Genomic DNA, 17301 nt, shown 5'->3' on the forward strand with positions numbered 1-17301 from the left:
GAAATGTGCATTGCCTTTTACACAGCAAGCTCAGTTTCTGGAATGGGCCCTTAAGAAATCCTCATACTTGTACCAAAAAAGCTTTATAAGGATTTTCCCACAGCACTGCTATTTCTAATAGAAAGTTATCAGAAATAATCTAAATCCATCACTACGGGAGAGATTGTTACTCAGCAGGAAAAATGAAAGGAAGCGGGAAGGAAGGAAAGAGATCTTTATGTAGGCAAAGTGCTAAGTGTAATTAAGCTATTTGTAGATAAATAAGTATACTTTTGTATTTTTAATGGAAAAAATACAAAACAAAAATTTTAGTGATGATTCATTTTTATGCAAATACCTAGGAAAAAAGCCTGAAAGTTCACACCAGACTTCTCACAGAGGTTACTTCTGGGAGCAGATTTGGAGTTCAGGGTTGTCAGAGGAACTTTAATATTTTTTTGCATTGTTTGAATGCTGAGTTGAGAGAATATATTCATGTATTACTTGTATAACTTTAAAAATATTCTTTAAAAAATTCTTAGTGATATTTTTGAATTCCAAAGAACATATTCATGTATTACTTGTATAATTTTATAAAATATATGGAGAAGATTTTTTTTAATCCTAAGTATATTTCTGCACTCCAAAGATAAAGAGAGAAAATACCAAAAGATCCCAAAGGGAATGGGGGAGGTTTACCTATAAAGAAAAAGAATCAGGCCAACTATTGTTCATGTATAAGAGGGGAAAAAAATCATTTCAGATATGCAAGGACTCAGAAAGTATTGCCCACACACTCTTAATATTATTCAAAAAAGTATTCTGGCCAAGCATAGAGAACACACACACAGACACACACACACACACACACAACCTATATACTTGTGAAGTTTAATATAGGTGTTAAGCAAGGGTTCAAAAAACTGGTGAGATTCCAGACTATGTACAAAATCTGGGCAAGTATATATGAATGAAGTGGTGGAAAACAGGCTAAAATGGTGTGCTAAAAATCTCTTCCTTTATGAGTAGGATTGGGGAGGTCCTGTTTCCTATTCAGTTATTGATATTGATAAGGTAAATACAATGAAATCGCTCTCTAACACATTACAGGTGAATGGTAACCAGAGAGGATTAAGAGGCTCCCCTCAAAACTACTTAAGAAACAAAAATGACCAATGAAAATTGTCAGTCTAGTATAAATCAGGAAAATAGATGGAAACAATAACAAACTTACTGCTGGATGACTGGGAGAAGTGCTCACAACAACCAGTGGCAGAATGAACATGAGTAAGTTCCATTAATTACTGAAGTTAAAGACAGTTTCTCAAAGTGGGTTAAAAAAAAAGTAGAATTCAGTTCAGTTTTGTCCATGAGAGACATATACACAGAAATATCACTCTAATGAAAATGTGTAGGCAATAATTTACAAGTGGAACAAACAAAAAGGGAATAGAAATATTAACATGAGATGAAGTAGAATTCAAGCAACGATATTCAAAGAAACAGATGTTTCGTGTGTGTGTGTATGTGTGCATCTGTGAGAGAAAGAGAGAGGTGGGAAGGTGGAGATTATAACCTCTAGAAGATAAAAATGTCATGAACGTACCAAACTCCACTGCACTGAAATATACACAGCACTATGAGAAATGTAAGGAAATTAACACACACAATTATGGTGGGAGAAATTTATAATACTTTCTCAGAATATTTCAGAACAATGTAGAAGTTTCAGGGAAATTACAAAAGGATAGAGGTGAGAATGATATTCCTATACATGTTGATACATATTTAAAACACTTGCGTAAAATGAAACATTTCAAGTGTACAGAGAAGTCTAGAGGATAGTATAATGAACATCCACATAGTGCCGAATCTAATTATTTTGTTAAATTTTTGTGAAAATTTTCTTTTTAAAAGATGAAACATCAAAGATATAAATGAAGCTCCTCCTGTTCTGCTAGATCCCATTGCCTCTCTCTCTCCAAAGGTAAGTAGTATCATGAATCTGTTGCTGACTGTTCCCATGAATGCTTTTATGACTCCATGAAAAATATACCCATAAATATATATTCTTATATATTATATATTATGTTATATATTAATATATATTATATATAATATTGCTTTACATATCAAAACATTATATAAATTACATCAGACAGTATTACTACTCTGCTATTGTTTTTTTCATTCATCGCTGTTTTTGAGATTTATCAGTATGGACAAATGTAGCCCTGTTCATTTTTTTCTTTCCTGTGTTAAGTTTTCTGAAGTATGACTAAATCATGACTTATTTTTCCATTCTCTTGTTGATGGACAAGTGGCTTCCTTTATTTTGCTGTTACAAACAGTGTTGCAAGTATTTTCTTTTCATATATAAAGTGTTTTGTATATGAGGTGAAATCTAACTTTATTTCTTCTCCATATAGTTAGCATCATTTGTTAGAAGGTCCATCTTTCTTCTCCACTGAACTGTCAAATATCAAGCTTCCATATGGGTATGGGCACGTTTCCAAACTTTCTATTCCTCTCCAATGATCTATTTGCTTATCCCCAAACCCAAACCAAAACTCAGTTGGTAAAGAATCCTCCTGCAATGCAGGAGATCCTGGTTCAATTCCTGGGTTGGGAAGATCCACTGGAGAAGGGATAGGCTCCCCACTGCAATATTCTGGCCTGGAGAATTCCATGGACTGTATTGTATAGTCCAGGGGTTGCAAAGGGCCAGACACGACTGAGTGACTTTCACTTTCACTTTTACACTACTTCCTAGGATGACTCTCCTGTTACCATATTCTTGAAAATTGTCTTGGCTGTTCTTGGTCCTTAGCCTGTTCGTTAAATTTTAGTATCAATTTGTTAAGTTCCATGAAAAATCCTGTTATTTTGATTGGAATTACATTGACTATAATTTGAAGAAAATGAGTATCTTCATGATTACAAATACTTCTACCCAAGGCTATATATTTATCCATTTATTTAGTTGAAGGCCTACAATGGCCTTCAATAAAGTGCTATAAGTTTTTCCATAGAGGTCTTGCACATCCTTTCTTGAATTTATTTTGGGTAACTTATCATTCTAAGTGCTATTTTAAATGTTTTTTTTTTTAAAATCAAAATCTAAATGTTTGCTATAGGCTTATAGGCATACAGCAATGATTTTATATATTTGTCCTACATCCAGAAATCTTATAAAATAGTAGTTCCAATAGTTTGCCTGTTCTCATGAATACTTGTGTTTATTCTTTTCTGATCCTAACACTTTTCATGTCTTATTCTACTTGTTAGTCTCTTAGGAAAAGGACGGATAGAAGCACTATCGTCAAACATTCTTACTCTGTCCCAGACATTAAGATTTTACCTTTATTTGATTCATCTTTAAGAATGGTACTTGCAACAATCAAATAATTGGTGGGACTCAAGAGGGAGGGAATATATGTATACTTATGACTGAGTCACGTTGTACAGCAGAAATCAACATAACATTGTAAAGCAATATCCTCCAATTAAAAAAAAAATTAATGGGTGGAAGACTTAAACAGATATTTCTCCAAAGAAGACATACAGATGGCCAACAAACACATGAAAAGTTACTCAACATTGCTCATTATTAAGAAATGCAAATCAAAACTACAGTGAGGTATTACCTCACACCAGTCAGAATGGCCATCATCAAAAAAAATCTACAAATAATAAATGCTGGAGAGGATGTGGAAAAAAGGGAAACTTCTTGCTCTATTGGTGGGAAATATAAATTGATACAGCCACTATGGAAAACTGTATGGAGCCGACCCAGCAATCCCACTTCTGGGCATACACACTGAGGAAACCAGATCTGAAAGAGACACGTGCACCCCAATGTTCATCGCAGCACTGTTTATAATAGCCAGGACATGGAAGCAACCTAGATGCCCATCAGCAGACGAATGGATAAGGAAGCTGTGGTACATATACACCATGGACTATTACTCAGCCATTAAAAAGAATTCATTTGAATCAGTTCTAATGAGATGGATGAAACTGGAGCCCATTATACAGAGTGAAGTAAGCCAGAAAGATAAAGAACATTACAGCATACTAACACATATATATGGAATTTAGAAAGATGGTAACGACAACCCTATATGCAAAACAGAAAAAGAGACACAGAAGTACAGAACAGACTTTTGAACTCTGTGAGAGAAGGTGAGGGTGGGATGTTTCGAAAGAACAGCATGTATATTATCTATGGTGAAACAGATCACCAGCCCAGGTGGGATGCATGAGACAAGTGCTCGGGCCTGGTGCACTGGGAAGACCCAGAGGAATCGGGTGGAGAGGGAGGTGGGAGGGGGGATCAGGATGGGGAATATGTGTAACTCTATGGCTGATTCATATCAATGTATGACAAAATCCACTGAAATGTTGTGAAGTAATTAGCCTCCAACTAATAAAAAATTAAAAAAAAAAAAAAAACTAGGAATAAAACTACCACATGACCCAACCATCTCACTACTGGGCATATACCCTGAGAAAACAATAATTCAAAAAGACACCTGTGCCCTAATTTTCATAGCAGCACTATTTATGATAGCTAGGACATGGAAACAACCTGGATGTTCATCAATAGATGAATGGATAAAGAAGTTGTGGTACATACATACAATAGAATGTTGTCGTTGTTTAGTCACTAAGTCATGTCCAACTCTTTTGTGACCCCATGGACCGTGACCCACCAGGCTCCTCTCTCCATGGGATTCCCCAGGCAAGAATACTGGAGTGGGTTGCCATTTCCTTCTCCAGGGGATCTTCCCAACCCAGGGACTGAACCCACATTTCCTGCATTGGCAGGTAGATTCTCTACCACTGAGCCACCAGGGGAAGTCCCACAATGGAATATTACTCACTCATAAAACAGAATGAATTTGAGTCAGTTAAAGTGAGGTGGATGAACCTACTGCCTGTTATACAGAGTGAAGTGAGTTTGAAAGAGAAAAACAAATATTGTATATTAGTGAATATATACGGAATCCAGAAAAATGGTATTGATGAACCTATTTCCAGGGCAGGAGTAGAGACACAGACATAAGGCATGAACCTGTGGACACAGTGGGGAAGGAGATGAACTGAGACAGCATATACATATACATATACACTACCACGTGTAAAACAGATCGCTTGCAGGAAGCAGCTGTAGCGCTCAGGGAACTCGGCTCAGGGCTGTGACGACCTAGAGGGTGGGACGGGGGTAGGGCGGGCGGGAAGCTCGAGAGGGAGGGGATATATGTATGCTTAAAGCTGACTCATGGTGTTGTACATCAGAAACCAACACAGCATAGCAAAGCAATTATCCTCCACATAAAAAAATGTTTTAAAGAATAGTACTTGCTATGGGGTTTGGTTGTTTTTCTCTTTTTTGACAGATATTCTATTAAGTTAATGAACCTCCCTTCTAGATCTAAATAATCTTTTTTTAAAAATTATAAATGGAGTTATATTGTATCAAATGATTTTTCTGTATCTACTAAGTTATCATTTCTCCTTCAATTTGTTAATGTGATGAACTACATTAATACATTCTCTAATGTTACCATTTTTGGTAAATATTGTATGATATATTTTAATACATTGCTGGATTCAACTTGTTGTTATTTCATTTAGACTATTTATGTATAATTTCATAAGTGATATTGGCCTAAATTTTTTCTTTCTTATATCTACTTATTTGGTATCGGTCACAAAGTGCCTCATAAATGAATTGGGGAACATTTCCTCCTTTTTATTCTCTTTAAAGAGTTTTGTAAAGATGGAATTTGGCTATTCCTTCCAGTGTATTCACCTGAAAGATCATAGGAGCCTAGTGGTAAGTTCTGGTTTGTTTGTTACTTCTTTGGCTCATATATTTTAAGCAACTAATCTAATTTCTTTCTCTTTATAGGTCTTTTCAAATCCTGTATTTCGTCTTGTTACACAGTTTTTGGTAATCTATACTTTTTTAGAAATGTATCCATTTTTTCTACTGATCTAATTTCTTTCTCTTTACAGGTCTTTTCAAATCCTGTATTTCATCTTGTTACGCAGTTTTTGGTAATCTATACTTTTTTAGAAATGTATCCATTTTTTCTAAGTCTTCAAATTTACTGCCTCAGGTTGCTCAATGCATTCTGACCTTTTAAACTTCTATTATAGCTTTAATTATTCTATCTTTTAGTCCTAGTATTGTTCATTTGTATCTTCTTTCTTTTTTCTTGCTCAGCATTGCCAGAAATGACTATTTAATTACTCCTTAAAGAAAAGCTACGAATTTACCCTTAATATATATTTCCAACAATATCAAAACACATATGTACAAGAGTATCTATTCTTGCATTATTCATATTAGCAAAATAATGGAAACAATCTAAATGTCCATATGTAGGAAAATACTGGAGTGGGTAGCCATTCCCTTCTGCAGGGGATTTCCTGACCCAGGGATCGAATCCGGGGTCTCCCATACTGCAGGCAGATTCTTTATTGTCTGAGCTACCATGGAAGCCATGTAAGAAAATAGTTGAATAAATTATGGTACTTCCACGTAGTATATTGTTATGCAGTTATTTTTTTAAAAAAAGAATAAAGAAGATATCTATAAACTGATATACTGTGATTTCCAAGGTATGTCATTAAGTGAAAAAAAATTAGACCAAAGGGTTATATAGTATGCTACCTTTTATTAAAAAGAAAGGAAAATATATTTACATTTGCTAATTTTTACAAAAAGAAATGGAAGCATAAAATTATTTACTTAGAGAGGATGAGTGGGAAGGACTGCCCATGAAGGGTTAGAGAGGGAAATGGAATTGAATTATGCCTTTTTAATATAGCTAGGTGGTAAAGAGCCTGCCTCCCAATGCAGGAAGCATAAGAGACACAGGTTCAATCCCTGGATAGGGAAGATCCTCTAGGGAAGGAAATGACAACCCACTCCAGTATTCTTGCCTAGAGAATCCTATGGACCGAGGAGCTGGTGGGTCACAAAAAGTTGGACACGACTGAAATGACTTAGCACACAGCACACAATATAGCTTTGACTCTTGAATTATGTTGATATTTTATATAGTTTCAAAAATAAATCAGTAAGAATGGGGAAACAGCTGAAATTCACTGGCAACAGAAACAAATAAACCTAACTGTATCTCAAATAAATAACATATACACACAGAAGACAATAATTCAAATAACTTTTGAACACGGTCCTCTAACTATATGCTCTATAGGTAGGATCTATTCAATGGACAAAAAGAGCTTCAAAGAAATCTTAAGGTTTATTTAATACATTTTGGTGGATTGATATATGTTTGAGTGGCATTAATGTAGAAATTCTGAAGTTCTTTTATTTGTATATACAAGATTTTGTAACTGAATAAATACATTGTTGTATTCTCATTCAGGGAGAAGAAAGATTGTAAATATGGAATGGAAGGAGGGGAATGACTCTGAGATGTTGGATTGGAATTAGATGTATTAGTCTGAAGTCATGATTTTTAAAAAGTTGTATGTCCTAGATCTGTCTGCTAAGAGGGCCTAGAAACAATGACATCCCAGTGACAATGAGCACAGTGAGCATACCTGGATAGCTAGATTTTGGTTTCTAAATACCATTCCCCTCTGAAGGGAATCAGGCTCTTTGGAGAAATGGATGAGCCAGGTCTAGAGCAGAGAAACTACAAGATGAGTTTGGAATATCCATACATTGTGCCAGCAAGTATTGAAGTACACATTCTAAGAACAAAAAAACATGTCATGTCAAATGGATGGAAAAATTGCTTTAAGGGTCTCTACTGGTCAAATTTGGCACAATTTTTATATAAAAATGAATAATGACAAAAGTAAATTATTATCCATGGAACACAGAAAATATACAAGACCATACTGATAATTTTTAAAAACATGAAAGTGGGAGGCAGAAGGGAAGACCCTTATTTACAGGAGGCTATAAATTAATAAATATAGAATGATATTTATGAAATAAATAGGAAATTTTAGACTAGGTAAATATCCTGTTCCCAATAGTTTTTCACTTAGTGGTTTTAACATCTGTTGGCCATCTTGGCCATCAGTTTAGGCTAATATGAAGAAAAGTTACTATAAACATTTATGTATAGATTTTGTACGGACATGTGTATTCACTTCTCTTAAGTAAATACCTAAATATAGGATTGCTGACTCACATTGTAAGCATATGTTTAATTTTATAAGAAACTGCAATATCATTTTACACACACACCTGCCCTGAACCCAGTCCCGATTCTAGGATCACATATTGCACTTAGTTGTTATCTCTTTGGCCTCCTAGGTAAAATGTAAGAGAAATGAGGATGTGTAGTGGAATATTATGCAGCAATGAACTAGAACAAGTTAATACTACATATAACAATAAGGCTCGTAAACAGCTGAATGAAAGAAGCCAAGCCCCCCAAAAAGTAACTTTATATAAGTAATTCCATTTATATAAAGTTTGATAACAGGCAAAATGAGAATACAATGAAGGAAATCAGAAAAGTGGTTCCCTGTGAGGATAGTGACTGAGGGGTTCATGAGAGCTTTCTGAGATGCTCATAACATTCTATATGTTTATCTAAGTGATGTTTACCTTGTTGATCTCACTTTGTGAAAATTTATCAAGCTGTACATTTGTGACAAATGCAACCTTTCTGTACATTCGTTTTACTCCAATATAAAAAAAAATTGAATAAACTTAATTTCCAAACTGAACAAAATTAATGCTGAGTTCTTCAGCTTTCAGAAGGCATCCTTACTTTCTGATTTCCCAAGATCCCTGGAAAAACTTCCCTGTAATCAAACCAGCAAGTCCTAATTACTGACAATACTCAGAATGGGAAATATGCAGAGATGAAGGCTCTTCGAGGCTCTGTAGGGTGTATACTGGCACACCTTCTATGGGAAGAGGTTTGATAACACACATCAAGAGAATTAAAAAGAAATACATGATGCTTTCTACAATAATTCCCCTCCAGGAATTTATCCTAAATCAGCAACTCACTCAAATATTTATGAATGGTGATGTAAAGCTATACATTAAAAAATATTTTAGAAAAGAAAACCCTTTGAAGGTAATACTCACAATTGGCGTCCCAAAAGGAATGTAACCTGTGAGAGGACAGAGAAGAGTCAAGCTGTATAATCCTCTGCCCCACCTGCCTTTCAACCGAGATGCCAGGAGACTTCTGACCTTGATCTTAGCAGTGGCCCCAAGGGAAGGGCTCGGGTCAGTTAAGCAGGAGGCATCTCCAGCCCCCAGACCTTCTCCCAGCTCAGCCCTCCCCAGGACGAGGGCTCCCCTGTGTCCCCCAACCTCTTTGTCTCTGGTCCCCTCAGTTCTCATTCTGCTCCAAAACAGGGCCCCGCCTCCTGAAGGGGGCCACCCACGGCTGGGGCACTGCCACTCTGCACTTGGCGGTCCTCCCATGACTTCCTCCATGAGGCACCACGCCCCTGCCCACACTCACCACAGTGTCTCTGAAGGCCCTGGGATGTCCTCCATCTTCCCTCATCTTGTCTTTCTAAAACATACCCTTACTTTCTTGGCATTATGACCATTACTGGAAAGGGCATCCCCTACCCACCTGAGATGTGTGGGTAGGGAGATGCCAGGGAGACTTTGTGCCAGAGCTCTTTGAATCTCTCGGGCCCTGGCTGGACATCCTTGATAGATCAGGAAGGGGCTTGCGTGCAGTGCAGCTGGGCCCTGGACACCATCTCATCGCTGCTCACAGCCCCCGGACTATGACAAGGCCCCCTCCTTCACCCTCGCTGCTGTAGGTGGGCATCCTCCTGTCCCAGCCTCTAGCTGCCAGCTGCCAGCTGCCAGCAGCCAGTCAGCTGCTGGCCGAGCAGCAGGGAAGCACACTTGTGTGGGCTCCTTCTAGAGCAAACGCTGGTCTCCTACATGTGCATACACATGAGCCACCACTCTCTTACCCACACCCTCTGGGGAGAGACCCAAAGACTGATGAGAGAATTGCAGGATAAGTTTGTCTCAAGGGGAGAGCCTGCCATGGCCCCAGGTAGGTCCTGGGGAGCACCTATAGCCACGGCTACAAGAATCTTTGCGCCTTTTAATTCCTCACGGCCAAGCCAGGATCACCGGGCACTAACTGCCCTGGTTTACACAATGACATCACATGGCTGGCTATATGCTCCCACCCTCACGAGGCCAGGCCCTCTGAGGGTGGGGACACTGACTCACCTCCTGGACTGAGAACACCCACTGGTGGGGCTTCCCAAGGCAGCAGTCAGCCCCCCGCCACCCACCCTGCAAGTCAGGGGTGGGGGGCACACTCAATCACACCGGGAAATGGCGTGGAGGAGGCATCAGCACCCTGGTGTGAGACTGGCCTCTGCTTTGTGAGTCTGGACAAGGCCCTTAGCCTCTCAGAAACTGGAGGCAGGGTAACCACACCGGCCCCAGCCAGGGTACAGGCAAGGGCTTTCTGGGCCACTACGCTGTACATAAGCTGCGCATTGCTCAGTTGGTAAAGAATCTGCCTGCAATGCAAGAGACCCTGCTTCAATTCCTGGGTCAGGAAGATCCCTGGAGAAGGGAATGGCTACCCACTCCAGTATTCTTGGGCTTCCCTTGTGACTCAGCTGGTACCTAGGTTTGATCCCTGGGTTGGGAAGATCCCCAGAGAAGGGAAAGGCTCCCCACTGCAGTTTTCTGTCCTGGAGAATTCCAGAGTTGGACACGACCCAGCAACTTTCACTTTCACTTTCAAGCTGTACATAGAGCGGTCCCTCGAGTGGCCACAGGGTGGGGACCTCCTGGGGACACATTCTCCCATTGCCCTCTCTGCCCTCTGCTCTCCGTGGCATGGGAATCTGCCTCCCTGTGTGTGCAGTGGTGCAAACTCAAGTGTGTACATGCAGAGGGCAGCTTAAAAGTAGGATCAGAGACGAGGGAGTTAGACTGGGGATTAACTGCATGAAAGGGCTGAGCAGGGAGCAGGGCTTGGAAGGAAGGCACACTGCGTGCACAGGTGAGACAAGAATGACTCAGGGAAGGCAGGGCCCGCCCTAACAAATGTCGCCCTGAAGCTGCCACTAAGCGAGCCGGGTATCACCCTGGGGTGGGGGCACCAGACTTACCTGTGGATGCCTCGACTCATCCCAATTGCTCAGGCAGAAAAGACAGACAGACACATTTCAAAAGCTCCATAGACTGACCAGTCTTGAACAGTTGAGCCAACATGACCATGCAGGTGCAGGTGTGGCCATGTGTGTAACAGGTTTTGTATGCCCCTCATCTGGATGTCCTTGGAGCTGTGACCCTCATAAGTGGCCCAAATTGAGAAGAACCAGAGGGTCCCAAGGGCTTACCTGACATTCTAAAAGGCATGAAGATCTTCTCATTGGTGTCCGGGTGTAGAATAGCCTGGCAAGAGCAGGGAGCAGAGCATAGGGTGAGAGCTGGGGAGGGAGAAGGGACATGGGGGGAGGGAGGGGAAGGAGGTGAGGGAGCCCCCCCAGGGGAGACTCCAGTGGCCTGTAGCTATATCCCACCTTGCCTGGTGGCTGGTCAGTCCTCCCTACCACTTGGGGCAAGAAGAAAGCCAACATGGGCCACAGGCGGAGCTTCCCCTCCTGACAGATGCTCCAACTGAATGCAGGCACAGCAGACCATGTCTGCCTTGCAGGCCCTCCGTCCCCCATGCCATGCACACAAGAAACACAAGGATTCATGAAAAGAACCCACCGGGAAGGAGCTCAGGGGCCCGGGAAAGGCAGGCTGACCTGAGCTCTAGTCTTCAGAGATTCAGGCCTGGGTGCAGAGGAAGAAGGAAGCGGGTGGAGAGGAGTGGGGTGGGGTGGGGGCAGGGCAGGGTTTCAGAGGTCAGCAGAAGGGAGCAAAGGAAAGGAATCCAAAATGGACTTACCTGCTTGATTTTCTGTGCACTCCACAGCTGGAAAGGAGGAAGGGAGAAGAAGAAAGGGAAAGAAAAGAAAGAACAAAGATTAAAAGCACATATTAGTTTAAGGTCCCAAAGCCCCATTTTCTAACCAGGGGCTCCATCTCAAAGGGCTTTAGAGGCTCAGGCTGTTTAGAGGCAACTAGCTGCCCAGATGCCCCAGTTTCCCTGGACTGGGGGCAGGTGGCATCACCAGGAAGGAAGGCCAGGGATCTCAGAAGAGCAGAGCTGGGGGGGGACTCACCCAGACTATTTAAACCAAGGGATCTCAACTCTGACTGTGCTGTAGAATTACTTGAAGAATTCTTCCAGCATGTTCCTAAAACTCCCTAGTTCATTTTAAGGTATAGATAAAAAGGTAAGAAGCCCTGATTTAAAGGAAGATACTTTTCATTTAAGTACCTTCATTTCATTTCATTAGGTAGATACTTCAGCTGTCTCCTAGAATCACAAGAGACCACACAGCATAATTTTTCAGAGCTAGACAGACTGCCTGGATCCCTGGATTTGCCACTTCTACCTCTGAGCCTCAATTTCCTCGTCTGTAAAATGGGGATAATAGCTGGGCTCTAACATTGTTGAAGAGGCATATGAAAGGTGCCCAGAGCAGTGCTGGACACACAGTAGGTGCTTTACAAGTGCTCGATGTTATAGATATTCTTCTTCTTCTTCTTTTTGTTATTGTTATAAGAAGGTTGTGCACTTCCACATGAATGAGGAGGTTGTCTCTTCCAGCACAGTGTGGGGGCAGGCTACAGGAACAGAACAATTTGTCAATTTCTTCAAATGATAAAAACTACTGTATCTCATTGACTCTAAGACATCATTTATCCTAAGATATACTAATTGTGCCACTAAGAAAGAAAACTATGGCATAATACCATGATGTCCATCAGTTAAAAGTTCACCCCATTTAAGAGATGATAATATGTGATAAAAAAAACCTTTTGGAATCGAGAAAATATGGCAAGTAAAAATGTACACTGTGGGCAAATGAAAGGCCAGTCAGTGCATCTTTAGTGGATCAAGAAGGGTAAGACGTAAGAGGGGCAACCGCATAAGCACTGATGTTTAAAGTTATATAATGGAATAGCTATTCTTCATTTATATGGCAATGTCATCTGGGATATAAATTAAGCTGCAGAATGCTACTAGGTAGCAATAATAGAGTTATAAAATTGACATACAGATTGTCTTTTACTTACAATGAGGTTATGTGCCAATAAACCCATCGTAAGTTGAAATTATCATTGTCAAAAATGCATTTAATATTAATACATCAAACCTACAGAACATCATAGCTTAGCTTGGCCCATCTTAAAAGGGCACAGAACACTTACATTAGCCTACAGTTGAGCAAAATCATCTAACACGGAGGTTATTTTATAAAATAGTACTGAATATCTCATGTAATTCATTGCATACTGTACTGAAAGTGTGGGTACAGAACGGTTCTAAGTATACTGGTGGTTCCCCCCTTGATCTCATGGCTGACTGGGAACTGTGGCTCACTGTCTGTCCAGCATCAGAAGAGGGTATCAGACCACGCATTGCTAGCTAGGAAAAGATCAATATTCACAATTCAAAGTACAGTTTCTACTGGATGCATATCATTTTCATACCATCAAGTCCGTAAACTGTGTGTTGAGCCATCGTAAGTCAAGGACCATCTGTATTAAAGTTTATGCTTTTACTAACAGTCGAGTCCTTAAGTCTAATTCACAGTCTAATCACTCTGATTTTAGATACATTTCAAACATATTTGATTGTCTGCTATTCCATATCCAGAAAGATTAGAGGCAGTAGATTTTTTTTTAAATTATAATTGAGGAACAGAGGGGACTAAAGAAAGAAAAACCAAATGTAGAATCACTGTTAGCCAAAGACAGTATGTGAGAGCATAACAGTAGAGAAGTAAAAAAATGATAAAAGGTTGATCTTTCGTTGCTCAAAGAGTGCCTTGCTGAAGTGCAACCCACCAAGTCCCAGCACCATCCCAGGTGTGACCCCAGGCCCTGGGCACAAACTCCTGACACCCCAGGCTCTCCACCCCAAGTCAGAATCTCCTACGTCCGTGTCCCCTCACCCTGTGGGGTCATAGCGCAGATTCTTGGAGCAGGGTCTCGCCTTTGAGTGCTGGCCACAGCATCTCCCAGAGCCGTGCACACAGCAAACCTAAGACTATTTGTTTTAAAAAAAAAAAAAAAACTAAGGCGTCTTCATACAATTCTTATAAATAAAGAAAAACATCCCCCACCTGATGAACAGCCTGGGCTGAAAACACTGATCTAAGACATTAAAGGACAGTGTAAAGAGCAGGCATTAGAACCAGCAGTCTACATTAATATCACATACTGGATGTGTGACCCTGGGCTAATTACTTTGCCTCCATGCTTCAGTTTCTCCATCAATACAATAGGTTGTTGTAAGGGCTATGCTTGATGCTCCCAGCAGCTGGCGTTTCCCTTTGGGTACACAGCTAAGTCTATGCTTTCCAGCCTAGACGGTCAGGTGGGCTCACATGACCAGGTGCCAGCTGATGGGCTGTGGGTAGAAATGGAGTTCACCATTTCCAGGCTTGGCCCCAAAGCCTCCCACAGAGGAGCCACCGGGGGACAGTGAGGCCCTAGAAGACAGGAAAGCTACAAGGGGAAAGGAGCCTGGCTCCTGGACAATGGCACGTGCTAAGGCCCTGGGTGGCACTGGACTCTGACATGAGTGAGAAGCAGACCTTACTGTCTAAGGCCCCCAAATCCAGGGGGTTTTGTTACAGCACTTGGCTTACACTGACCAACACGGAAGTTCGCTGAGACACGTATGTATACCTGAATACTTGGCCCATACGTCATGCTCCATAAATGCCTAACGTAAAGGGGGAGTCAGTCAAATGAGCAGTATTTTTCAAAGAACTTAATTATTTCTCAAAATAAATTCATCCCTGTTGTTTCATTCCTACAACATGCCTGTGTGGTGAGTAGACTACTTTCACACAAAGCAACTCATCTCAGAGAGACTAAGTGACTCAGCCGAGGTTCCAGAGGCCTGGTGGCAGGACGAAGATGTGCACCCAGGCCTCCTGGCCTCCAGACTCATGTGCCCCTGTTCTCTGGGGCAGACTGGTGTCCGGTCTGGCCAGGGCGACAGCCAGACCTGAATCACGAGAAGAGGAAGAGGCTCAGCGGACGCCACCTGAGGTGGCGTCCCTTCGCCGCTGGGCAGGAGATGCGCTTCCCCGGCACCTGCTCCTTCTCCCCCTCCCCGGGAAGACTAGCCAAGGAACACTGGCAACCCATGGCTGCATCTGTGTCCCTCAGGTTCAAGGCTGCCTTCTCCACCCCCACCCAGCGATGGGAGACTCAGGCAGGCGCTGGCTCGGCAGCAGAGGCAGAAGTTCAGCAGGGATGTCAGCAGGTAAGGCCAGGAGCCCAGAGCTCACAGACACATTCCCTCCTCACAATGATACCCACACACGGTGTGGGCAGGTTGGTGCCACAGATAAGAGGCAATGGCCCCGTTAACTATTTGAGTCTCACACTCAGAAAACTGTTTCCATAAGACAGATGAGAAGAGCAAAGCTCAGCCACACCCAAGTTCTCACAGGTGGAGCCAGAACTTCAGGTTATGATCTGTGACTTAGATTCATTCATTCATCTTCATTCATCCATTCACATATAGTGAACAGGTCTATGTGTCAAACATATTTCTGAGGGCTTTGTACATATTAACTTATTAATCTTCTCAACAACCCTATGCGGCAGGGAATAGTGTATCTCCCATTTTATAGATGTGGAAACTGAGGCACTGAGAGGTTCAGTGATTTGCCCAAAGTCCCACAGTAGCACTGGGATTTGAACCCAAGCCGTCTGGTTGCATGATCCCCACCCAAATCCCTATGCATGCATCTCTAGATGCTGGCACACCAGTTCACACTGTTCTGTCCCTTAAGGCATCTAGTATTATCTGGAGATCTTTCCACATCAGAGCATGGAGAGCAGTCTTATTCTTCCTAGCAGAAACATTGAATGAACATATAAACTTCACCCTATTCAGTTCAGTTCAGTTCAGTCACTCAGTCATGTTTGACTCTTTGCAACCCAATGAACTGCAGCACATCAGGCCTCCCTGTCCATCACCAACTCCCAGACCTTGCTGAAACTCATGTCCATTGAGTCAATGATGCCATCCAACCATATCATCCTCTGTTGTCCCCTTCTCCTCCTGCCTTCAATCTTTTCCAGCAGCAGGGTCTTTTCCAATGAGTCAGTTCTTTGCATCAGGTGGCCAAAGTATTGGAGCTTCAGCTTCAGCATCAGTCCTTCCAATGAATATTCAGGGCTGATTTCCTTTAGGACTGACTGGTTTGATTTCCTTGCATCCAAAGGACTTTCCAGAGTCTTCTCCAACACCACAGTTCAAAAACATCAATTCTCTGTGCTCAGCTTTCTTTATGGTCCAACTCTCACATTCATACATGACTACTGGAAAAACCATAGTTTGACGATATGGACTTTTGTCAGCAAAGTAATGTCTCTGCTTTTTAATATGCTGTCTAGGTTGGTCATAGCTTTTCTTCCAAGGAGCAAGCATCTTCTAATTTCATGGCTGCAGTCACCATCTGCAGTGATTTTGGAGCCCAAGAAAATAAAGTCTGTCACAGTTTCCATTGTTGCCCATCTATTTGCCATGAAGTGACGGGACCGGATGCCATGATCTTAGTTTTTTGAAAGCTGAATTTTAAGCCAGCTTTTTCAATCTCCTCTTTCACTTTCATCAAAGGTTCTTCAGTTCCTCTTGGCTTTCTGCCATAAGGTTGGTGTCATCTGTATATCTGAGGTTATTGATATTTCTCCCAGCAATCTTGATTCCAGCTTGTGCTTCATCCAGCTCAGCATTTCTCATGATGTATTCTGCACATAAGTTAAATAACCAGGGTGACAATATACAGCCTTGATGTACTCCTTTCCCAATTTTGAACTAGTCCATTGTTCCATGTCTGGTTCCAGCTGTTGCTTCTTGACCTGCATACTGGACTTTTAAACTATTTCCAATCTTTTATTGTGGTAAAATATAAATAATAAAATGTACCATTTAACCATTTTTAAGTGGAAGTTCAGTGGCATTAAGTTCATTCACATTGTTTTACAGCCATCACCACCATCCATCTCCAGAATTTTTTCACCTTACTCAACTGAAACTCTGTACCCAGTAAGTACTAACTCCCAAATCCTCCTCCCCTCAGGTCCAGCTTGTCTCTTTGAATTTAACCACTCTAGATATTTCATTCAAGTAGAATCATACAACAGTTGTCTTTTTGTGACTGTCTCATCTTTTGCTATTATGACCCTACTCCAGTGAATGTCCCTGGAGTTACCAC

The 17301-nt window shown here is 41.3% G+C and overlaps 1 protein-coding gene across 5 annotated transcripts in view; it reads right to left on the minus strand.

Annotated features, from left to right (window-relative positions):
* Nucleotides 1-17301, minus strand: part of SFXN5 (sideroflexin 5) — a 125094-nt gene that overhangs the window by 72891 nt on the left and 34902 nt on the right. For 3 of the 5 annotated variants that reach the window (XR_006343628.1, XM_043918372.1, XM_043918374.1), the window contains exons 4-7: nucleotides 11895-11921; nucleotides 11338-11392; nucleotides 9468-9521; nucleotides 9083-9108 (exon numbers count right to left, since the gene is read on the minus strand). Coding sequence is in view for 4 of the 5 variants with exons in the window: in XM_043918372.1 (XP_043774307.1) it covers nucleotides 9083-9108; nucleotides 9468-9521; nucleotides 11338-11392; nucleotides 11895-11921 (162 nt within the window). In the remaining variant the exon portion in view is untranslated. The remainder of the gene's footprint in view (nucleotides 1-9082; nucleotides 9109-9467; nucleotides 9522-11337; nucleotides 11393-11894; nucleotides 11922-17301) is intronic. The other 2 variants (XM_043918373.1, XM_043918375.1) reach the window with 1 other exon arrangement.

This window comes from Cervus elaphus, chromosome 11 (genome assembly GCF_910594005.1).
Source record: "Cervus elaphus chromosome 11, mCerEla1.1, whole genome shotgun sequence".
Lineage (NCBI taxonomy): Eukaryota > Metazoa > Chordata > Mammalia > Artiodactyla > Cervidae > Cervus > Cervus elaphus.